This window comes from Orcinus orca, chromosome 10, assembly GCF_937001465.1.
Source record: "Orcinus orca chromosome 10, mOrcOrc1.1, whole genome shotgun sequence".
NCBI lineage: Eukaryota > Metazoa > Chordata > Mammalia > Artiodactyla > Delphinidae > Orcinus > Orcinus orca.
In genome coordinates, this window is record NC_064568.1 from 65,386,713 (window position 1) to 65,409,883 (window position 23,171).

At 50.1% G+C, this 23,171-nt stretch overlaps 3 protein-coding genes across 3 annotated transcripts; 1 reads left to right on the forward strand and 2 right to left on the reverse strand.

The window, feature by feature from the left end:
- Nucleotides 1–1,972: 1,972 nt before the first annotated feature.
- PSMB8 (proteasome 20S subunit beta 8) lies at nucleotides 1,973–6,831 on the reverse strand. The gene is made up of 6 exons (XM_004267763.4): nucleotides 6,637–6,831; nucleotides 4,733–4,880; nucleotides 4,462–4,573; nucleotides 3,257–3,386; nucleotides 2,678–2,882; nucleotides 1,973–2,272 (listed from the first exon to the last, which is right to left on the reverse strand). Exons 1-6 carry the CDS (start codon nucleotides 6,781–6,783, stop codon nucleotides 2,184–2,186), a joined length of 831 nt encoding a protein of 276 aa, XP_004267811.1. The 5' UTR covers nucleotides 6,784–6,831; the 3' UTR covers nucleotides 1,973–2,183.
- A 1,166-nt stretch (nucleotides 6,832–7,997) lies between these two features.
- TAP1 (transporter 1, ATP binding cassette subfamily B member) lies at nucleotides 7,998–16,320 on the reverse strand. Its single transcript, XM_004267762.4, has 11 exons — nucleotides 15,397–16,320; nucleotides 14,810–14,924; nucleotides 14,541–14,671; nucleotides 13,574–13,779; nucleotides 12,712–12,909; nucleotides 11,728–11,856; nucleotides 11,377–11,565; nucleotides 10,632–10,805; nucleotides 10,236–10,398; nucleotides 9,822–9,958; nucleotides 7,998–8,614 (listed from the first exon to the last, which is right to left on the reverse strand). The coding sequence occupies exons 1-11, from the start codon at nucleotides 15,983–15,985 to the stop codon at nucleotides 8,402–8,404; spliced, it is 2,244 nt and encodes a 747-aa protein (XP_004267810.1). The 5' UTR covers nucleotides 15,986–16,320; the 3' UTR covers nucleotides 7,998–8,401.
- A 38-nt stretch (nucleotides 16,321–16,358) lies between these two features.
- Nucleotides 16,359–22,968, forward strand: PSMB9 (proteasome 20S subunit beta 9). Its single transcript, XM_004267760.4, has 6 exons — nucleotides 16,359–16,661; nucleotides 18,505–18,572; nucleotides 20,798–20,929; nucleotides 21,598–21,727; nucleotides 21,972–22,113; nucleotides 22,788–22,968. Exons 1-6 carry the CDS (start codon nucleotides 16,602–16,604, stop codon nucleotides 22,913–22,915), a joined length of 660 nt encoding a protein of 219 aa, XP_004267808.1. The 5' UTR covers nucleotides 16,359–16,601; the 3' UTR covers nucleotides 22,916–22,968.
- Nucleotides 22,969–23,171: the final 203 nt, after the last annotated feature.

Here is a 23,171-nt window from a genome sequence, read left to right on the forward strand (position 1 = left end):
CCTGCAGCCTCATCCTCTAAAAAAAAGACCCGTGACCCCCTCCCCCCACCCCGCCCCCGCCAGCCGCCCCCGCCGAGTTCCAAAGGGCCAGGCGGTCCCGCCCCGCTCCCTTGCTCCCGGGGTCTAGAAGGGCTGGAAGCCTGGGACGCGGAGTGGCTGGTGGATGGGCTGCGTCCCAGTTAGAGCTCCAGGTTCCCACGCGCATCAACTCACCGGAGGGGACTTCTGGGCTGCAGCTCGGAGGTCTTTCCTTTACGTGCCGGGGGCCGAGCTCTGAAGTGCCCTCGCGCCGCCTCCGCTTCGTTTCCCCTCTGTCGGCGGGCGAGGATCCCCGAGCCAGGGCGGCCGGGCTCCCTCGGCTTTCGCTTTCGCTTCCGCAGCCGGTGCCCGGTGCTGGGCCCGGCGGCCAGCAGGCGGCGCGCGACACCTGCAGCCCGCGGAACAGACCCCTGAGTCCTGCTCCACGTGCCAGGCCCCGGTTAGTCTCCACCCTCAGCAACAGTTACTCTGTCATAGGAAACGGCTGCAGTTTTTTAAATTGCCACTAAGTAAAATAGAGCTGTTTCGAGGATTGGGATGCTTTGTAATTGGAGAACCGATGGATTTTCATACCTCAGCTCTGAACCTATTTTGAGAACTGCCCTCTTTCCCAATCCAAGTTCCAGATGTAGGATCTTGGGGTTTAAAACAACAACAACAAACAAACAAACAAAACACACACACACACACACACACACACACACACACACGAAACAGAGCCAGAGTCCAAGCGAGAAACACACAGGACTTCTATACAGAAGGCCCAGCTACTCTCACCAGGACCTAAGTGAGTTTCCACTTACAGATTCTGAGCTGAGAAGGCCCCCCACCACTGCACATCTTCCCTGTCTTTCTCAGCACAGCTCCTGAGCAGAGAAAGTGTTCAGACGCCTCTAGATTTATGCTTCAGATTATGGTGGAACCACCTTCCTCATATGAGGGAAGTAGACTTTGCTTCTTAGTTTAACACTGATTAGCACAGTAGTCAGGTTTCTATAGGTCCTGCCAGACCCAGAGCCCATCTATGGGGCAGGTAGATTGGTTTATTCCAGAAATAACTCTTCTGGTTGAAACCACCTCCCAGACTCAACATATTCCCCAAGGGAGGGCCACGTGGATTCCAATGCACCCTTTTGAAATGTTATTGGCACGACTTCCATGAGTCACTTCAAATTTAGATTTGAAGTTAGAGGATTACTAAAACTTCTCCAACCCCGTCCATTCTGGGATTTTAAGGATCTCTCTCTAACGAAAAAGCTCCATGTTCAGCTGCTTCCTACTTACAAGCTCTTCCTTTGACGAACTCTCCTTGGAGAGGTGACAGTGTCCTGCTCCTTCCTGAAATCCCAGCGTGATTCAGAAAATCTCATTCTGTCTCATCTTTCTAACCTGGTTACCTTTTCCTCATATTTCCAACTTCAGCGAGTCCTCCTTATCTCCTCTTCCACTTCAATCACAGTCTTGTCATCTTGCAATGGAGTGTGACCCATCATGAAATGGAACCCCTAACGTCCATCTTTCCATGTAATAGCCAATCTCTCCACGGGGTTATTTGAGATAAATGGGACCGTGTTTACAATTACCGCACACACGTGAGGAGGAAGCTTGTTCATCCTACTTTACCAAGTCAAAAACAGTTGTTCTAAGCGCACTACACCCAGATACCCAAACCATTAACAACTGACTACACAGGAGCCTTCAGGCTGTGTGCCTAACCTGAATTAAATTGCACCTAAGTGTCCACAGACAATGTTGAACCTTCCCGAGGTCCTGGAGAGATGAAAGTGGAAGGAAAGCCCAGAGGAATATTTGATGAGACCCCATTTCTTAGGTAGGGGTTTGAGTCTCTTTTCTCAGGAAAAGTCTGTCTTTATTTCCTGATCCCTCCTCCCAACAAGCCCAGCCCAGAGCCCTCACAAGGCCACAACACAGAGGCTTTTATAACCGTTTTCCTTTATTGTGCTCGGTGGGACACCCAGAAGGTTGGGCTGGGGGTGATACTCACGGAGACAGAGAACACACAAAAGGATAAACTACACGCTGCCTCCCAGTGGCCCCTGGTTCTCTATCTCTGGGTCAGGTCAGGCCCCCCTTTCTCCTGGGGTGTAACCTGGCCCAGGTCCCCAAGTCCACCACCGCCACCATTACTGACTGGCCTCACGGTACTGGTACATCAGGTCACTGACGTCTGTACTTTCCACTTTCAACCAACCGTCCTCCTTCACGTGGTACACTGCAGGCAAAGGAGAAAGAACAGAGTCGGGCTTCCCTGGTGGCGCAGTGGTTGAGAGTCCGCCTGCCGATGCAGGGGACACGGGTTCGTGCCCCGGTCTGGGAAGATCCCACATCCCACATGCCACGGAGCGGCTGGGCCCGTGAGGTACCACAAAAAAAGAAAAAAAAAAAAAGAACAGAGTCACCTTCCCTTCAGCAAGATTCTGCTAATGATGTTATGTTGAAGGCGACAACAGCAACACACATTCTCAAAGCCCTTATTATGGGGATTGCAATGCCCCCTTCAGGCTCTGAAAACCCGTTCCCTGCCACTCAGCCTCCCCCATGTCTCCCAATCTCAACCCCCCTCCTTCTTCCTCACTCCCCAGGGGCGTGGCAGGGGAGGAGGGCATTGGTCTCTTACTATTGACAACGCCTCCAGAATAGCTGTCTCGGTGGGTGGCATGAACAATTGCCCTTCGGCCCAGGTCACAGGCCTCTTCAATGCTAAGGTCAGGTCTATAGCCAGTATCCATGACCCCATAGGCATGGGAGCACCCACTACCGGTGGAGAACATATTTCCCGAGAGCCGAGTCCCATCTGCAGCCACGTAGTAGAGTCCAGGCCCCTATAGGATGCAAGAAGGGTCTAGGTTGGAAGTGGAAAGGAAGTTGTTGGTAACATCCAGATTCAAGTGTGAGCCATGAGAAGTGGACCAAAGACTTAGGCTGACCCCAGGAACATCTGAACTAGGAGAACACTGTGGGAACAATCATAGCACTTAAGGGAGGAAAAACAAACTTGGAATCAGCTATTTGATCCAAAGGGACAAGCTTATGAAACAATGGTCCACATCCAGACCCAGAAATTGCCAGTGGGTAACAGTTCTATAACCGAGTGTTCTCTGTGCCACATACCCTGTAGGGGAGGGAGTGGGAGTGTAAGGTGGGGAAACTGACCTCTCATCCACATGTGGGAATATGGAGAAGGGAGGGGACTCACTTTCTTGTCCCAGCCACAGATCATGCTGCCCATGGAGAGGCCCATGCCCCGGTACTGGCACATCATGTTGGAGAGCAGTTTGGAGGCTGCAGACACAGAGATACGCTCACCATTCCGCAGATAGTACAGCCTGGGTGAGAACAGGAAGGTTCCAGGAGAGGACTTAGAGGTGACAGGAGAAGGCTAGCCCTCCTAGCAGCCCACTTGATGGGCAGAAAATGATTGAAGAGATAAGCATTTGAAAGGAGTGGTTTTGTAGGATCTAAGGATGGGGAAAGATTTGGAATGTATATAGAATTAACTTTTCTTTATTTTTTGGCTATGTGGCATGTGAAGCATAGTTCCCTACCAGGGATGGAACCTGCGCCCTCTGCATTGGAAGGCGGAGTCTTAACCACTGGACCACCAGGGAAGTCGTCAAGACCACATAAAGAGGGCTTCCCTGGTGGCGCAGTGGTTAGGAGTCCGCCTGCCGATGCAGGGGACACGGGTTCGTGCCCCGGTCCGGGAAGATCCCACATGCCACGGAACGGCTGGGCCCGTGAGCCATGGCCGCTGAGCCTGCGCGTCCGGACCCCCGCAACGGGAGAGGCCACAACAGTGAGAGGCCCACGTACCGGAAAAAAGAAAACAACAAAAAAACACATAAAGAAATCCCAGTAGGGACTTCCCTGGTGGCGCAGTGGTTAAGAATCTGCCTGCCAATGCAGGGGACACAGGTTCAAGCCCTGGTCCAGTAAGATCCCACATGCAGCGGAGCAACTAAGCCCGTGCGCCACAACTACTGAGCCTGCGCTCTAGAGCCCGTGAGCCACAACTACTGAGCCTGCGTGCCACAACAACAGAAGTCCGCTCACCTAGAGCCCGTGCTCTGCAACAAGACAAGCCACCGCAATGAGACAAGCCCACGTACTGCAACGAAGACCCAATGCAGCCAAAATAAATAAATAAATTTTAAAAAAGAAATCCCAGTAAATGATAGGATCCCACCAGGGTCGATGCAATTGGTGCTAAATATTGATAATTGACAAATGATCTGGCTTCTTGGCAGGAGCACAGGCTGAGATTTGGGAGAAGGTTTTTAACCACCAAAAGGCTGTTTTGTGAAATATGACATTAGCACTAAGATGCTGGGGGCAGTTAGGAGCAATGATCTGGAAGATGAAGAATCCAGGCTTAGAAGGGAGGTAAGGGGCTAGGCCTACCTGCACTCCTTCGCCAGCAGACGCTCCCAGTACTGACAGTCAGCTGCACAGCCAGACATGGTGCCAAGCAGGTAAGGGTTCATCTCAATCACCTTGTTCACCGTTAATGTGTCTGGAAGAAGATGGAGTTTGGGGAGAGGAGGAATGACCCCACAGCTCTCCCTGTGTGTCCTAAAACAATATCTGGTCCCACTTTGGTGTAGATGCGGGGCTCCTGCTGAGAGGAGGGCCCAGCTCCCCAGATTCTGCCAGCTGGAGAACACACACTCACCAATGTAATTCCCAGCCGAGGCCCGAGAATCCACAGCCACAATCAGCCCGTGCTGGAACTTGAAGGCCAGCGTGGTCGTGCCATGAGCCATCTCGATCTGAATGTTCCTTTCTCCATTCCCACCCAGGGACCGGAAGAATTCAGTGGGCTAAGGAGATAGAAAAGGCAGAGAAAGGGCCACTGAAAACTTCTGAAGCTGGACACTCCAGGAAAAGAATTTAGAGGAAGGAGATACCCAGAAATTCTCCAACCACCAATAAATGAAACAGTTAATAACCTAGCTCTACAAGGAAATGGTTTGGGAGAAGGGAAAGAAGAGGCCATGACACCAACCTTTTCCATATGCCAGCACAATAGACTAAGTGCTACACTAGATTAACTTAGAACAATGGCTTTCAACTCTCATTTTGTATTAGAATTATCTGGGCAATTTTAAAACATTCTGAGATTCTGATTCAGTTGGTCTTGTGTGGGACCTGGACACTGGTATTTTTTTTAATTGCCCTATAATTGATGTTAATGTGTAGCCGAGATATAGATGCATTTATTTAGGGCAGACTGTGTCTTGTAAGACAGCAGCATTCAGTGGAAATACTTCAAGTTTGTTTCAAGTTTAATTTTTAATATATTTGAACTATTAATTAATTAAAATGAAATATACAATCAGTTGTATTAACTACAAACGTTAAATCTCAGGATGGGCCAAGCTCATTTTAGCCTCAGGGTCTTTGCTGTTGGCCTGCAATACTTTGAAGCTTTGCCTGGATGGTTTCTTCTCTTTATTAAGGTTTCCACTCTGTTGCTCCTTTAGAGAGACCATCTGTAAGTGTCTCCCAAAATACCTCCCCCGATTTCTTATCTCACTGTTTTTAAAGGTTTTCATTAAAACACTTTAATTTCCTGAAATTGTCTTATTTTCATTTGTTTTTTGTTGGCTTCCTTGCAAAATGTAAACAGAGATCTTGTCTGTCTTGTTTTAACATGTGTCTATCCCTAGCACAAGGAGTGGAGTTTGGCATATAGTAAGTACTCAATGAATATCTGTTGAATGAATGAATGAACGGCGAAAATTTAGCATAGATTTTTGGTTAGTCCATCTGTTTATAAGCTAAACTGACTCTCCCAACTTTGAACACAAATTCTGTGTACCTTACTTCCTAGAAAACTGGAAAAAGAACACACCTGGTACACAGGTAGAGGTATTCTGAATTCAGTTTAAAATAAAGGTGATTTGATAAAGCCTTCATTCGTAGCTGGGATTGTGACTCTTACTTGATGATAAAACCATGTTTCTGGAAAGTATTAATTGTGTTTTACAATAAATTGACATCTCTGATACATAAAAAAAAAAAAAGTGCTACCATAACTAAACATTTTAAGGGTGACTGTAATGGTTTTCCATTCATAGGTCATTTAACCCTCAGGAAAAACGTTTTATGAATATTATCCCCATTTTACAGAAGAGAGACCCAAGACCTAGACTAAGGGACTTGATCCAAGGCACACAACTGTGAGTGGCTGAGCCCAGGCTAAACGCTCGAGTTCATAGGTTTTGCAAGACACTACACAGCCCCTGTATCATAGGATAGGCCCATGAGAAAAGCTTCGTGATTTGTTTGTGATGGAGAACGGGCAGGAAAGCTCTCTGGTCTCCCGATGGGAGCCCCCTTCCCGCTCACCTCTCCTTCTTTGTCCTAATCTGCACCTCCTAACCCTCAGGCGGCCAGCCCCCAAGTCCCACGTGGCCTCTTCCCTGGCTCCGGCCCTAGACCCTGGACGTGGCTCTGCTAGACTAAAGGATGGCCCCCTCCGCATTTCCCCGCCTCCGGACAGTCTCAAGGAAGACCCTCCATTACTTTGCTCCCTCCTGCCCGCCTCCCACGGGATTTTCTTACAGCCCTGACCTGCATTCCCAGGGGGAGGGCGAGCTCCGGAGATCGCAGAGAGAAACTGTAGTGACCGGGGTCCGAGCGCTGCCGGCTTCCCGCGTGAGGGAAAGCCCAGTCCTCCCGCTGCCCGCGCGGGGCTCCGCACACGTCCAGCAGCGCCATGACCGCCCAGCACCCGGAGATCTGGCGGCTCTCGGAGGAGGAAGTGAAAGCGAAAGCCCGAAGCCTTAAGGGGAGGGAACCAGAATTTTTTCCACATCCCCCTGCCCTTCTCGAGAAGTGTCCAGTGGGCGTATGGGGACCAGGAGTATTATGCTGGGGACAGGCTTCTCTGATCCGCCTTCATGGAAATTAGGGAAACGGGGGTGATAGACTGCCAGAAGAAAGGAAGAAAGAGAGCGAGCAGCTCGAAAGCTCCCTGGGCGATGACGTTACTGTAAGAGACACCGACAGGCTGGGGCATCCTCCGGGGACAGTTATGGGGTGGGCAGGGGTCATAGCATCAAAAGCGTAGCCTTAACCAGAAATCTGGAAGTCAGTGAGAACCTGGGAGCAGTTTCAAACCGGGAATGGGGGAGGGGTGTGCCTAGGAGCATCGCTTTATAGAAGTAGGGGAGGGATAGGAGTACGTCGGGGCACTGAGTCTTGAGGACAGACAGGTCTTGGGGAGACAGGCAACAGAATACACCTGCAGCGTTTGGGGGAAGGGAGCACCAAGGAGAGGGTGCAGCCTCTGAATCCTTCGACCTAGTCCCTCCTAGGGCCTCTCCCAGTTCGACGGTCTCCCTGACCTGTAGCCACCCACAAGAACTGCCCTTTCTGACCGCACCTACTTGCGTAATTCTTGCTTGACTGAGCACTGTCTTGTTCAACGTCTCTAAAACCCGCCTCTCCTTGCAACCTGAGTTGGCCTAATCTGCCCGGCAACTGTTGACGTCACATGACCACGGCCCTCCCTGAATGGAAGAGATCTACTAGACCACCCCGCCCACTACGCTGAGTTCCCGGGGCAGGTGCCACTGCAGAACCCGGCGAGCCCTGCTGTAACGGACCGGGGTGGGCAAGCGAACGAGGTGGTGAACTTCCTCTAGACGTGCTCATCCTCCATCCTCCATCTCCGGGCTCTGAGGCACTGCAGCTGCTGGTGCCTGCTGGAGGACACCGTATCCCCGTTTGGCTCATCCTTGGGGGTGGGCACAGGGGGATGGAGAAGTGAAGGGGGCAACCATAGGAAATAGAAAACTTAAGGGAAAAGATGGCACACTCAGGGCTGGGAAACACTGAGGATGTTGAAGGAGGGAGGGACCCAGCTCCTGAAAATGGTGCTGCAATGGTCGGTGGGCCACTTGGTCCACTGAAAACACGAGAAACCACAGTACAAGACACCAATTTTATTATAAATATCAAGAAACCACAGGTTATTTATGGGCCAGCATATGCCTCGGGTGAGGTTGAAAAGGAGCTGACCTTCCATTTCTGTGTATTCTAAATATTTCTCATGCTAGCCACACCAACCCTGGCTCCAAACCCAGTTACACTAAGGAGTTCTGAAGCCTGTTTTCTTCCAGGAAATCTGTATAACCAAGAGGAGCTTGGAGAGCAGCTAACACTCATGGCAAAATTTCAGGCATCACCTCAGGGGTTACGTTTTAGAATGTCACCCCTCCCAGTAGCAGCTGCCCACTCTGCAACTCTGGTTAAGACCTTTGTTCTCAAACTCTCCACTATAGAGAGGAGGGAAAAAGGGAAGGAGATGGAGTGTGCAGATCTGAGGAGTCTTTCATTCTGGAGCACCTGACCCACCAGGAGCCTGAACCATGGTGCAATAGCGTCCCTTATTCGCCATGAGCTGCTGGTGGGTTCCCGCCTCAATGATGGTGCCTCCTTCCAGAAAGAGGATGTGGTGAGCCTGCTTCACCAAGCTGAGGCGCTGGGTGATGAGAAGCACAGACCGAGAGCACCGCTCAGGGCTTTTATACAGGAGCTCCTCCACCTGAGAAAAAACATACACTCTGTCAGACCAGGGGACCACTCCCAGCTCAGGGAGACATCTGTGTTTCCAGAGCTGGGACAGACCTCGCCAGGATCATTGCCACCTCTGCCAATAACCCAAAGGAAACTGAAGATTCTCCTTCTGGGTGCTTCTCTGTCAAACCTTTGATTTATGAAGGGCTGTTTACATGAGGTGGCAACGGTGGAATAAAAGAAAGAGGCCTAAACTGGGAGATTGGGATTCACACACTACTGTATATAAAATAGATAACTAATAAGAACTTACTATATAGCACAGCAAACTCTACTCAGTACCCTGTAATGGTCTATATGGGAAAAAAAATCTAAAAAAAAAAAAAATCACTTTGTTGTACACCTGAAACGAATACAACATTGTAAATCAACTATACTCCAACAAAAAAAATTTTTTTAAAGTAATGAAAGAAAGAGCCCTAGGGTGAAACCCATAAGAAAAGAGCGAAAGGTATTGAATAGTCTCTCCTCTCTAATTTTTAAATTCTCTTTTAAGGAAATATAACTTACTAGTAAAGAGCATGAGCATTCAAGTCAGGCAGACTTGAATTGGGGTCCAGGCTCTGCTATTCAATAGCTGAATGACAGTGAGCATGTTATTCAACCTCTCTTAGCCTCTGTTTTATCATCTGTTGGATGAGGGTAACAACACCCAGCTCAGAAGCATTCATGATGAATAAGTGAGCAAGAGATTACATCCAGCATGTCCAGCACATAGTAAAAGTTCAATTCATATTAGTATTATGAGGGCGGTCTTTTGCTTATGTTTGGCTTCACAGATTCAGGGTCTATAGATCATCTCTTTTAACTGGTTTTAGGCATCTTGGGGAGAAGCTAACGGGAACTGAGAATTGCAAGGACCAGTTTGGAGAATTATGATGTTAATATAATAACAAAGGATGAATGAAGGAAGGAGGACTGGATGGGAAATAGGCATTAAGAAGATGACTCTCGGGCTTCCCTGGTGGCGCAGTGGTTGAGAGTTCGCCTGCCGATGCAGGGGACACGGGTTTGTGCCCTGGTCCGGGAGGATCCCACATGCCGCGGAGCGGCTGGGCCTGTGAGCCATGACCGCTGGGCCTGCACATCCGGAGCCTGTGCTCCGCAACGGGAGAGGCCACAACAGTGAGAGGCCCGCGTACCGCAAAAAAAAAAGAAGAAGATGACTCTCTTACACAGGACTGGCTGTTTATATCCAGGGCACTGGTAACATCATCCAGGATGAGTACACACGGTTTCCGGATCAAGGCTCGAGCCAAGGCCACTCTCTGTCGCTGACCCCCTGACAGCTGGCCCCCAGCCTCACCTACTTCTGCAGAGACAAGGGCCAAGGTGAGAGCTGAATAAGCACACGCACGCACACGCACACGTACACGCACACCAAGGACTGATGGATGCAGCAAGATAGAGAAGGTTCTGGGAAGGTAAAGGAGTTCTGAGGACATGAGGATAAAAGAGCCATAGGAACAAGATCTTACCACTTCAAATTGATGTCAGTGGGGTGGGGGGAGCTAAGGAATCAAGGCAAGACTACTGGGGTTACAAGGAAGGTAAAGATGTCTGGGTGGTGATGTGAGTGGAGAGAGCACCTGTGTCGTAGCCTTGAGGGAGTACAGAGATGAACCCATGGGCTCCGGACTCCACTGCAGCAGCTGTGATGTCCTCCATGGTTGGCTTCTGGACCAGGCCATAGGCAATATTTTCTTTAAAGCTTCTTCCAAATAGCTGTGGCTCTTGTCCCACAGCAGCCACCTGGGACAAAATACGATGCAGAGTCATAGAACAAGGAACACAGGAGTGTGGTTCTCTAGAGACTGAAGACTGAGAATCTCTACTGGAAGCATATCACAAAATTACACAGCCTCTCTCCTGACCACGCGCTCACCTCCACCTAAGGTCTCCTAACGCTCTGTTCAGAGTGCTCGGTAAGAATGCTCTTCTGACTTGAGGCTCCCTGCCCTCCCCCATGCCATCTTGTAGCTCACCTGTCTGTGCAGGTAGCAGTGCTCATATTTGGGAAGGGGCTCCCCGTCCAGGAGCACCTGCCCCTCGGTGGGCTGGTACAGATTCTGCAGCAGGGCAGCCACTGTGCTCTTCCCAGACCCATTGGGCCCCACCAGCGCCGTCACCTCACCAGGACGAAGGGTGAACGTCAGCCCCTGGAAGCCAGAGAATCACACACACTAAGAGGCAGCCGGAGGTCCCTAAGCTTGAGACCTGTCAGTCATTGTCCTGTTACGTTGTCTTGTCAATGTCTTCACCCAGAGAAGAGAGGAGGAAAATGGTGAAGTACAGCAACTACTCCCCTTCCACATGCACAGACACCTCCCCATGGAGTAGAGACGGAAGATGAAACAAAGACAAAGGCAAACACTAAGACCACTGTGCCACACACGCAATCTCAGAGAGCATGAGAAAAAAGAAAACAATCACATTCCAAACCACAGATGGAAAGAAAAAGGAAGACTGGAGACACAGCTTTGCTTCCATGACGCCTTAGGACAGGAGAGCCTTCTCCCTGAGAGCCTCCTCTTCCATTCTTCTTGGAAATCCAGCCTGGTCCTTGAGCTCGGGGGCAGTTTTATGGAACGCGTGAGCTTGTCTTTGCCTCTGAAGGGTGAGGGAGGCTCTACCTAAACCTGGTGCTAAGCAGGTTGAAGGCAGGGAGGAAATTTAAGGTGGTCGAGTTGAGGGTGAGGTTGGTAGAATACAGGGATTGGTAGGTTGTACCTGCAGCACTGGGACATCTAGACGGTTTGGGTAGGTGAAGGAGACACCCTGGAACTGGACGAGGCCCTGCAACTTTAAGGAAGTGAACACACCACTGGCTGGGCAGTGAGGGATCTGGTCCAGGTATTCAAATATTTTCTCTGAAGAGCCCACAGCCTTCTGTAGCCTGGGATAGGTGGACAGCAGTACCTGGAGGGGAGGTATGAATAGTGAGGCGGGGGATGGGAGGGACCCAATCTGTTACCAGGGTTATGTGATGTGAGAAGGGCAAAGGAGGGAAGGAAAGTGATTCAGATGGAGACGGCACAGGGGAAGGAAAAGCACTGGGGAGTGAGAATGGAAGGACCTCACCTCAACAGCTGTGGTGAACTGGTTCTGGTAAAGAACAAAAGCGACCAGGTGCCCACTGCTTACAGACCCACTTGTCACCAGCTGCCCACCAAAATACAGGATTCCCACCTTCAGCAGCAATCCTGAGATCTGTGGAGACCACAGAGAAAAGGGACTGTGGGAGGAAAACCTAAAATTCTGGTGCAAAGATCCAGAATCATTAACAGTAAGGAGAGAGAGCGTCCCATTTCCGCCAGTAACTCAGGGGGTTCAATAGGTATTAAAGAATGAACCATAGCGTGCCATGGAATCTCACTCGGTTACCCATGATAGAAGTCAACTATCACCATCACCATCACCAGTAGTGCCTTGTTTGGGGAGCGTCTTGCTCTTCACAAAAGGCTTTTATGAATGTAATGTCATCTAACATTCATATCAAGAGCCCTATAAACTAGGTTATATTACTCCCATTTTTTTAAAATGAGAAAAAAGTCTCAGAGAAAGTAAGTTACTAGCCCGTGGTCCCAGCGCTAGTAAATGGCAGCATCAAGGCAGGAACTTCTGATCGCTGATCTAGTTCTCTGTCAATTATATCACAGGATGCCCCGCATCCTTGGCTTCCGCTGTTCCCATGGCTCTCAGGAGTACATCCGCATAGTTCAGGCATGAAGCCGGCCCAGGTGCAGGAATGTATAGCTCCCTGAGCACCCCCCCATGAGGCAAAGGAAGGCCCTGGGACTGGAAGACTTGGTACTTTCCTACAAAGGGGGTCGGGGAGATTTTGTGCACCCTACGGAAAGGAAGCCATCTAGCATGCCTAAAGAGGGAGGGGGTTAGGAACACTGAGTGGGGTCATGGAGCCTCTGGTTGCTGGGATACAGACACTGAACCCACCATTGCCCAGCGGAGGAAGAGTGTGGAGCAGGGTCATGGGACAGGGAATGGCACTGAAGCAGTCCCCTGCCAAGGGGACCAGGGAATAGGCATTCATCCCCAGGTGCTCACACGGGTGGTCCAGAGGTTGACCGCGTAGGCCAGGGCCTCCTTCTGGTTGAGTGTCTTCATTTCATGCAGCTTTTGCCTGAACTTCTGGGCCTCACCCTCTTCGTTGGCAAAGCTCCGGACTGTAGGCATGGCTGACAGCACCTCAATGGCCACCTGGCTGGATTTTGCCAGAGATTCCTGCACCTGTGCTGCCAGCACCTGTGGAGACATGGACAAGAGATGTCACACGTGGTTGGCAAACCATAAGGGACGCTAGGACCTGAGTTATCCAATTGTAGATTAAAGGTGAGAAAGGGCAGAGAGACAGAAGAGAAAGGGACACAGCTATATCCCCCACGGATACTAAAGAGATACAGAGAAGAGGAAAGTGACTCAGAAAGGTCATAGAGGATCATATTCTTGAGACTGGTGATCATATTCCTTTTTTTAGTTTTCATTTTATATTGGAGTACAGTTGATTAACAATATTATATTAGTTTCAGGTATACCGCGAAGTGATTTAGTTATACATACATACGTATCTATTCTCTTCCAGAGTTCTTTCGTATATATGCTATTACAGACTATTAGGTAGAGTTCCTTGTGCTATACAGTAGGTCCTTGTTACTTATCTATCTTATATATAGTAGTGTGTATATGTTAATCCCAACCTCGGTGATCATATGCTTAAAGACAGACGGTAGGCAGACATTAGAAGACACAGAGAAGGTGAAGATCGACATTGAGCAATCCAGGAACGTGGACAAGGAGTTTCAAAAAGATGAAGAATCAGCGAAGGTGCCAGGAAAGAAATCTGTGAGGAGAGCCCACCAAGTCTGGGCGATGAGGGTCAGTATAGGTTGAGGCAACTCCCTGGACATACCTCGTGCCATTTTCCCAGCTTCTCAGGCAGAAGGAAGAGTAGTGGCAGGGCGAGCAGGATGACCATGGTGAGGGACGGGGACGCCCAGAGCATGAGCCCCAAGAGACACAGTCCACGGCAGAGGTACCACAGAAAGAGGCTCAGGTCCGAACTCAGAGACTCACTCACGGTGGACGTGTCCTCTGTGACCCGAGATGTGATGGCACCTGCCAAGGGTTGAGGAGAAGAGAGTGAGTGAGTGAGAAACTCAGAGTGATGGGAGGGACTGGCAATGAGCCAGGGTGCCAGGGGGAGGGGTTCTAAGCAGGTCTGGAAAACAAGGTCAGTGGTTTAGGGAGGCTTGGACTCTCAATTCAAGGAGAATGGGTTCCAGAGGAAAAGCCTGGTCAAAGACCTTCCTTTTAACTCTAAAGAAATTGATGCCCTTGTGAATTTCTAATTCTCTGACAGATTTCTGTTCTCTAAAGAACTTGTATATCCCCTGCACATAGGCAGGAAAAACTTAAACTGATCATATAACAGAGCTGGAGAAAAACGAAGGTGCTGCTAGAAAGCAGTCCAGGAAACTGTAGCAAGTCCTGGATTGGGAATCAAGAGATGGCTTCTATTCCCAAGTTCATCTCTATCCATACGTGTCTATGCAAGTGTTGGCATTTAGGGTCTGGGCCTCAGTTCCCGTCTCTGTAAAACGAGGTGGTTGGACTCTGTGATCTCAAAATTTCCAGGTTTGAAATTCCTGTCGTTTCTATCTAAATACACACAGAGGGATATATTTGTGGGAAAGTCTTGGATGGAAACACTAGGTTTTTCTGCAGATAAGAAGTATATGTATTTTGCTCTTGAGGTACGTCAAGAATAAGACATGACGACGTTTATGTGTGAGAGGAGGATCAAGGTTGTAAGTAAAAATATGTATGGGGATATAAACAGTAAGTGGATGGATAGTGAAAAGAGTTTCATGAGAAACCTGTTTGGTTCTTTTGAAAAAACTCTGTTTTCTGGCACAGGACAGCCCGAAACACCTCTCCCTGCAGGTGGCAGTGCACACGGCCCATGGTGCTGTTGTAGATTCCATCAGCCGTGAACTCCAGCACTGCACTAGAAGGAGACAGAGAAAGAGGGCCAGGCACGGTCAGGGGGCCCCCCAGAAATGTACTCCAGACGGTAGCCCCAACTTTCAACTCCCTCTTTTTCAGGGTTCCCCCATCCCCAGCCTTCCAACTTCAGCCCCCAGACCTGGCTATGGTGAGGACAGACATGAGAGTTATGTTTCGCGCGAAGGCAGCGCCTGTCCTGTCTTGTAGAATCCAGTCCGTGAAACGGCCCGTGAAGAATGGAACAGCCATCTCCCCTGGGGAGGGAGAGAAATATCAAGTCTAAGAAGGTCAGCTCTAACCAGACGGCCCACCCTCCTTTCACCTTTGCCCATAATCCTGGAGGGCAGTGGCAGAAAGACACAATCTACACCTAAATGGGCCACCTGGGAACTCAAAACCCTGTGGCCCCACAAGACCTTTAGAGGTTGGATGAGGAAGGCTAGGGATCATAGGATGGTCTGCCCCAGAGGAAAGGCCTTGTCCAAGGTGGCCAGTGAAGCAACGCCCGGGGCAGCCCTGGAGTCCAGGACTCCTGACTCCTACCCAGTACAGGGCTCTTCCCTCTCCACTGGGGTGGGGAGTGGGGGCTCTTCTCAATACCTGAGCTGGGTCCCCTTCCCCTCATCCACATTTCCGAGAACTCATACCAATCTATTTCACTGACCATTACTCTCGATTCCTTCCCAGTCCTCTAGCCTCGTCCCTCTCCCCCTGCATCCCCCTTACCAAGACAGGAGAGTACCACCAGGGCCAGAAGGAGCGGCAGGCGTTGTATCTCTGGGCCCAGGAAGCCTAGAAGCCGTCTCACCGCCACTCCAGAAGCGCCGTCAGCTCCTTGCACCCAAAGGCTCCTGATCTTATGCCACAGGGCGGCCGCGGGCAGTGCCGCCGTGTAGCTGAGCGCAAAGGCGTCCAGGCGACTCCCCCAGTGCAGTGGCCGGGTGCTGTGAGCGTCCCCGGGGGCTCCCCACGAGCGCAGCTCTCGGAACGAGGCAAGTGCCGGCAGAGCCAAGCCCAGCGCCGCCGCCAGCGGCTCCAAAGCAGCCAGCCATCCCCGGACTCCTGCGCTTTCTCTCCGGAAGCCCAGCGCTGCCCCGAGGACGCCTCGGGCTCCCAGCCACAGTACCGCCCAGCGGCTCAGGCCCGCCACCCAGACCCTGAGCAGCGGCAGCGCAGGGGGTACCAGCAGGGAGGCTATTCGAGGCAGCGCCAGCCGGAGCAGCATCCAGTCGGCGAGGAGCAGCAGCGCTGTCCACAGGCACGCGAGGGAGAGGCGGAGACACCCGCAGGGAGCGGGGGACTCCGAGCAGGCCATGGGCGCGCGCAGTTCGAGGCCGGCCCAGGTCCTGGGACTCTCGCCGTCCTCGCCAGGACGGAGTCTAGTCTCTGGACGCTGTTGGAGTCGTAGCAGGGCGGGCCCCCGGACCGCGCCGGGGAGGGAGCAGGGCGAGCCGGGTCGGGGCTTCGGAAAGTCCCGGGAACCCGCCGAGCCCGCCGGCGCTGGCCTGAAGTGAGCAGTTTACGGTAAAGGGAAAACGAAAGCGTCTCCGGCTCCCCAGACCCACCCACTCCGAAGGCGGCCCGCCCGGACTATGTGGGGGGAGGGCGTCGACATCAGATCCGAGATTTAGGGGAGCAGCCCTGGTGCTCCACCTTCTCCATTCCCAACACCCGACCCTGCTGTCCTCGCCTCCACTTGCGGGACCCACTTGCCGCGACTTTCTCACTCCAGCCTCTGGGCGGGGTGCCTACGTCATCTGTCTCCGGGCAGTTCTGCCCCGCGCAAGTTAGCGCCCGGATGCGAAGCCTCACGGCATGGACCCGGGCGCCCCCTGGCGGGCGTGGAGAAGGGGAGGAGCTGTAGGCAGCGAGTGGCGCGCTGTCCCAGGTCGCAAACCAGTGCACCAGGCGGCGAGGAGCGCGGCGCAGGGATGCTGCGAGCGGGAGCACCCACCGGAGACTTACCCCGGGCCAGAGAAGTCCACACCGGGGTAATGAGTCTGGGCTTGAGGGTTAGCGGAGGGGTGGAGGAAGTAGAGCGATAGGGGGACCCTGGAAGCGCCAAAGAGTAAATTTGGAGACTAACAAGAGTGGGGAGATAGCTTGTAGCAGCCAGTGCTCACATCCCGAAATGAACACGGGCGTCTGTATTCTGAAGGGGTCGTCTAGGGGTCCGCGAAGGGACTGGGCACGGGAGGCAGGCAGAGAAGGTGTACTTTGGCTCTGAGCTGGAAGCGTTAAGGGGAAGCTGCCCTAGAGCGCTTTCGCTTTCACTCTGGGCTAGAGAGAGCGGCTGGTTAAATCAAGGGAGGGGGTTGGAGAAGGTGCACAGAGAAAAGGAAACGGTGCCCTGGGTTAAGTAGGACAGCACTTGAGAGAGGGGAGTATGGGCACTGATTGAGAAGGGACGCATCACACAGACCTTTGATAAACTAGCCCGTGGGTAACATAGCCCCAGCACTGATAAGGGGGGTTCCATGTGAGCTGGAGGGGCCCTTCCCCAGCCTGGCCCAGGAAGGCTCCTACTTGGCCCAGGTGCCACCGTGCTCCCTTCCCTATGTCTTCCCCACCCACCTCCACAACCTGCTGGACGACTTTTGCCCAGGCTGGACCCGTGGGGCAGATGGCAGCCCAAGGCAGGCTGGCTTCTGCTCTCAAACTTCTACCACCAAGCTTAGCTTTGGGGCAGCTTTGTTATATAGGAATAACCTCTTGGATGGGGTTGCCTCTGTTCTCTGCTGTGCTATTCATGATGAATCAGTATGTCAAAATGAACACTTGGCCAGCATCCCTGGAAGCCAGAGTAATTTATGGAGTGGTGAGAAGTATAGCCGTAAAACCATTTATAAATTAGAAAATCTCTCCTCACTGCCAGATGAGCAGTGAAAAATAAGAAGTAGAAGTTAAAACAAAGCATGGGAGGTAGACATGGGTTTTAGTCCTGTGTGACCTTTGACAAGTCATTTGCGTTCTCTGTGACTCAGTTTCTTCATTTGTAGGATCTTTAAGGCTTTTTCCAGTTCAACAGGAGTTTTAAAATGTAGCTTTATCCTCCTTCACTCTTCCTTAATTCTTTTGTTTAATTTCTTTTCTTGACCTGAAAAAGTCAGCTCAAACTCCCCAATCAAATCCTCTTTTGGTGCAGATCTCTTTCCCTGGCTACTCTCTTCCCCTGGCTGTTTACCTCTTGATAAGAAATCCTTAAATGAGACCTCTGTTTTAAACTGTCCCATGTGTTTCTTGCTGCTTTCCTCCTTCCTTGACACGTGGCCATGCTAACCACTGACCCCTGAGATGTTTTCTGTTGTTCAGTAAACTGAAAGAGCTCACTTCTGATTAAGGGGGGCGGGGGTGGATGATTGTGGGCCCAAAAAAAGGGCTTGAGCTTGTTTCCCAAGGTCACGGTCACTCGCTGCGTGGGGAGGTCTGTAGCACATCTGTACACACAACAAACGCATGCGGAGGTAATTCATTTGTGGAACTGCGTCACCGGGACTTGGAAGTGCCCGCCCTGAGCCCTTCACTCAAAGGGAGCACTTATGCCCCTAGGAGCCTCATCCCACCTCTCTCTCTTTACAGTGGAAGGATTCTAGGGATGCCATTCTTTCTGTGTGATACCACTGCCAGGCTCTGACATTCCCTTGCTGCTGGGAGAGACAAGAGAGAAAATGGAAAGATGAAGAAAAATATCCCATTCTGGGAGTCAGCTCTGGCCTAAATTACTGTATAACCTTGAGCCAGGCGCCTCCCCATTCTGAGAATGTTTCCTCATCTGTAACATGAAGGGATCAAGGCTCTTGCTGCTCTGACGTTCCATCCTCTGTGTCTCTGCAGACAACCATCATGGCGGTAGAGTTTGATGGGGGCGTCGTGGTGGGATCTGATTCCCGGGTGTCTGCAGGGTGAGTAGCAGTGCCGGTGTGTTCTTTTGGAAGGAAGCTAATGGCCCCGAGTGCACATTTTTCTTAACCATTCATAAAGAGACTGGCAAACTAAAGCATTGGAGAAACTGAGTGAACCTTTCAGAAAGGCCACTATGATAAGATATTGGGTGGGTATTTGGGTCTCTGAATTCATGGAGAAGAATCTGGGGCCTGGATGCTAATGTGGCCCGTCCCAGGGAGTCACAGAATTGGGTCTGAAAAGGGTTTAGGAGATAGAGATTTCAGGGGCCCACCTTCCATCTATGTTTAGAGATAGAAAAGATGGTCCTGCCAAGCAGATATTCTGGTTTCTGATCCATCACATGTTGAACTAAGTTTGTCTTTCTCCCTTCTGGCCAGTTTCCTCACATACAGGATTAGATCAATATTACTTACTTTATGTTCCACAGAACACATAACGTCCTCAATATGGTTAATAACAAAGAAAAATTAATAAGGCGAAGATTATTCTTAGCTTAATTTAGTATTTTTTGTGTTACTATAAAAATCTAAGACTGAGGGGCTTCCCTGGTGGCGCAGTGGTCCCTGCCGATGCAGGGGACGCGGGTTCGTGCCCCGGTCCAGGAGGATCCCACGTGCCGCGGAGCGGCTGGGCCCGTGAGCCATGGCCGCTGAGCCTGCGCGTCCGGAGCCTGTTGCTCCGCAGCGGGAGAGGAAGCAGCAGTGAGAGGCCCGCGTACCGCAAAAAAAAAAAAAAAAAAAAAAAATCTAAGCCTGAAAATAAATCTAATTTTGATCATTACTTGCAGTGTTTCGTTTGTTTGAGACAATTCTTTCCTTCCTGCTTTAATCCAAGCATTCAATTTCATGTACTCTGAAGCCATTCTCTTGTGAAATAAATTTGAAAAACACCGAAAGATGAACATCAGAAATTTTGGCAACTCTCTATATGATCCAGCAATCCCACTCCTGGGCATATATCCAGACAAAACTATAATTCGAAAAGATACATGCACCCCTATGTTCATAGCAGCACTATTTACAGTAGCCAAGACATGGAAGCAACCTAAATGTCCATAGACAGAGGAACAGGTAAGGAGGACGTGGTACACCATGAAAATTGGGGTGCATCTGTCTTTTTGAATTATGTTTTCCTCCAGGTATATGCCCAGGAGTGGGATTGCTGGGTCATATGGTAGTTCTATCTTTAGTTTTTTAAGGAACCTACATACTGTTCTCCATAGTGGCTGTACCAATTTAGATTCCCACCAACAATGTAAGAGGGTTCCCTTTTCTCCACTCCCTCTCCAGCATTTATTGTTTGTAGATTTTTTGTTGATGGCCATTCTGACCAGTGTGAGGTGATACCTCATTGTAGTTTCTATTTGCATTTCTCTAATAATTAGTGATGTTGAGCATCTTTTCATGTGCTTTTTGGCCATCTGTATGTCTTATTTGGAGAAATGTCTGTTTAGATCTTCTGCCCATTTTTTGATTGGGTTATTTGGTTTTTTGATATTGAGCTGCATGAGCCGTTATATTTTGGAGATTAATCCCTTGTCAGTTGCTTCGTTTGCAAATATGTTTTCCCATTCTGAGGGTTGTTTTTATACAAAAAAAAAAAAAAAGAGTGAATATATGTATATATGTAATTGATTCACTTTGCTGTACACCTGAAACTAACACAACATTGTAAATCAACTATACACCAATAAAATTTTTTTTAAAAAAGAAAATGTGGTGTATATATATAATGGACTGTTACTCAGCCATAAAAAAGAATGAAATAATGCCATTTGCAGCAACGTGGATGGACCTAGAGATTAAGCATAGTCAGAAAGAGAAAGAGAAATACCAAAAGATATCACTTATATGTGGAATCTAAAGTATGACACAAATGAACATATCTACCAAACAGACTCACAGACGTAGAGAACAGACTTGTGGTTGCCAAGGGGGAGAGGGGTGGGGAAGGGATGGATTGAGAGTTTGGGGTTAGCAGATGCAAACTAGTATATATAGGATGGATAAACAACAAGGTCCTACTGTATAGCACAGGGAACTATATTCAATATCCTGTGATAAACCATAATGAAAAAGAATATGAAAAAGTATATGTATAACTGAATCACTTTGCTGTACAGCAGAAATTAACACGACATTGTAAATCAACTATACTTCAATAAAATTTCGTAAAAAATTGGCATCTCTAACGTTGATGACTTTTGACTCCTTCCTGACAGAGAGGCGGTGGTGAACCGAGTGTTTGACAAGCTGTCCCCCCTGCACCAGCGCATCTACTGTGCTCTCTCTGGCTCAGCTGCTGATGCTCAGGCCATAGCGGACATGGCTGCCTACCAGCTGGAGCTCCATGGGTATGAAGTTCTGGGGTCCCCAGTCCACACCACCTAGAGTTCCCCCAACCAGTGAACCCCTATACAGAGTCCTGTTCCAGGAGCAGTGCTGTGGAAAATGAAAAGTTCTTGCTTTGCCTCCGGCTTTCATTGGTGTTGAACTGGCATTTGGATCTCTCGAAGCTGGTTTCTGCACCTGTAGAGTAGAGATAACAATAGTACCTGCCCTACCTCACCAGATGGTTATTTCCAGAATCAAAACATATGAGTGAAAGTAGTTCAAAAACGGCAAATCACTCCCCTAATATAAATAGTGGGGACGAAGATTAGGGCGTGGGCCACCATAATATCAGGTGGTGACCGTAGGGGAAACCAAGGTCATTAGGGCAGAAGTAAAGTTTACCTGCTTTGACCCACATGGGCAGGGCTCTGGCAGTCAGGAGAATTATGTCATTGGGGGCTGGGGGTGGGACAGAGTAAAGGAGGGAGAACAATTAGCAACTGAAACCTTCTTCCCAGTGGGTGATGTGAGACTCTTGTTCCCCTGCACTTGTGGAAGGGGAGCTAGAGTTTGAATCCTTGCAGCTATAGGTTTCGGGTGTTCCCCCGGCAGGGATGATGGTAATGGCCCAGGAGGGTGGAACTTCAGGAAAATCATTATTGCTGCCTATTCCTAACCCTTCCTTCAGAATGGAAATGGAGGAACTCCCACTCGTTCTGGCTGCTGCCAATGTGGTGAGGAATATCACCTATAAGTATCGGGAGGACCTGTCTGCACATCTCATGGTAGCAGGCTGGGACCGACGCGAAGGAGGCCAGGTGAGTCTCTCCCAATGTCCTCCCTCCCTCGGGGTTCCCCTCTCCCGCAGAGAGGGAGATGGAGGTCATATGGCATTCTCACTAAGAGTTCCAAAGACACTGCCTCGAAAATGTAGGATAGTCTCAGAGGAGAAGGGCATGAGATGCTGGGGCTTCACTGCAGAGTGTGGACACCACCTGCTTGTCTCAGTGGTGAGCAGAGGAGGGAGGCTTCTAGAGTCTGACCTGAGGATGCCTCCCCCAGGTATATGGGACCATGGGAGGGATGCTGATTCGACAGCCCTTTGCCATCGGTGGCTCTGGCAGCACCTATATCTACGGTTACGTGGACGCGGCGTATAAACGAGGCATGTCCCCGGAGGAGTGCAGGCGCTTCACCACGAATGGTAACTAAGCAAGTGGAAGGGTACCTGGGGCAGGTGTTGTTAAATGTGGGAAGGAGGTAGAGTATGAGGAATAGGAATACGTGGGTGACCATTTAATTAAATGTCCAATGGGAATTCCCTGGCGGTCCAGTGGTTGGGACTCCTCGCTTTCACTTCCCGGGGCCCGGGTTGGATCCCTGGTGGGGGAACTAAGATCCCGCAAGCCATGCAGCATGGCCAAAAAAAAAAAAAAACAGAAAACGTCCAAACTGGGACACTTTTGAGAGTGAGAGACGGCAGGACAAAGGCTAAACTAGATGGGCTTTCAGGATAAAAGGCATAAACCAGGATTGTTACGAGTACACCAAATTAAGATCTAGGGCGACCACAGAAACCAGTGGTGAGCTAGCTTGGGCCCGCTCCTAAGAGCTGATGGTTAAATATTCAAGGTTGGGGAGCTGCTTATTTATCTATTTATAATTTGAAGTCAATCATGGCGGGAGTATTGAGACCATGGACATCATGTGAAGACTTTTTCTTTTTTAAAGTTGGTTGACCACCACTAAATATGCATCTCTAGGAGACGGGCTCTGAAGTCTGAAAGTGGTCATAGGCATATGGACAGGAGGGAAGGGAAACGATATTTGAAACTAAGCCAGTCTCTCTTCCTCTCTGCAACTTGAAACCCTCTGCAGCTATTGCTCTGGCCATGAACCGGGATGGTTCCAGCGGGGGCGTCATCTACCTGGTCACGATCACAGCCGCTGGTGTGGACCATCGAGTCATCTTGGGCAATGAGCTGCCGAAATTCTATGACGAGTGAATCTTTCTCAGACTTCCCTTCTTTATTTTACAATAAACTTTCTGGGACTGGAAGCTGGTATGGTCATGGTCACTCAGGGAGATGAAGCTTGGGAAGGGGGCTTCTTCCCACCCAGATGTTAGCATATCTTTTTTATTCTTTTGTCCCCAGGTCTAAAACATCTTTCCCACAGGAGAGAGAGGTGGGCAGGGAGGCGGGGTGTATACTAGAACCAGGAAGAGCTCTACACAGGACAGGTCATAGGTAGCTAAGACAG

Excerpts from the sequence above, each read along its gene's own strand:
- PSMB8 (XM_004267763.4), bottom strand. The coding sequence starts at position 6,783 with ATGGCGCTGCTGGACGTGTGCGGAGCCCCGCGCGGGCAGCGGGAGGAC. Across the intron at positions 3,387-4,461 it reads CTGCTGGCGAAGGAGTGCAG|GCTGTACTATCTGCGGAATG; the intron begins GTAGGCCTAGCC and ends GTTCTCACCCAG. Across the intron at positions 2,273-2,677 it reads TTCTGGAGGCGTTGTCAATA|TGTACCACGTGAAGGAGGAC; the intron begins GTAAGAGACCAA and ends CTTTGCCTGCAG.
- TAP1 (XM_004267762.4), bottom strand. The coding sequence starts at position 15,985 with ATGGCCTGCTCGGAGTCCCCCGCTCCCTGCGGGTGTCTCCGCCTCTCC. Across the intron at positions 14,672-14,809 it reads TCTGTCCTCACCATAGCCAG|TGCAGTGCTGGAGTTCACGG; the intron begins GTCTGGGGGCTG and ends GTCTCCTTCTAG. Across the intron at positions 8,615-9,821 it reads ATATAAACAGCCAGTCCTGT|GTGGAGGAGCTCCTGTATAA; the intron begins GTAAGAGAGTCA and ends GTTTTTTCTCAG.
- PSMB9 (XM_004267760.4), top strand. The coding sequence starts at position 16,602 with ATGCTGCGAGCGGGAGCACCCACCGGAGACTTACCCCGGGCCAGAGAA. Across the intron at positions 18,573-20,797 it reads GATTCCCGGGTGTCTGCAGG|AGAGGCGGTGGTGAACCGAG; the intron begins GTGAGTAGCAGT and ends CCTTCCTGACAG. Across the intron at positions 20,930-21,597 it reads TACCAGCTGGAGCTCCATGG|AATGGAAATGGAGGAACTCC; the intron begins GTATGAAGTTCT and ends CCCTTCCTTCAG.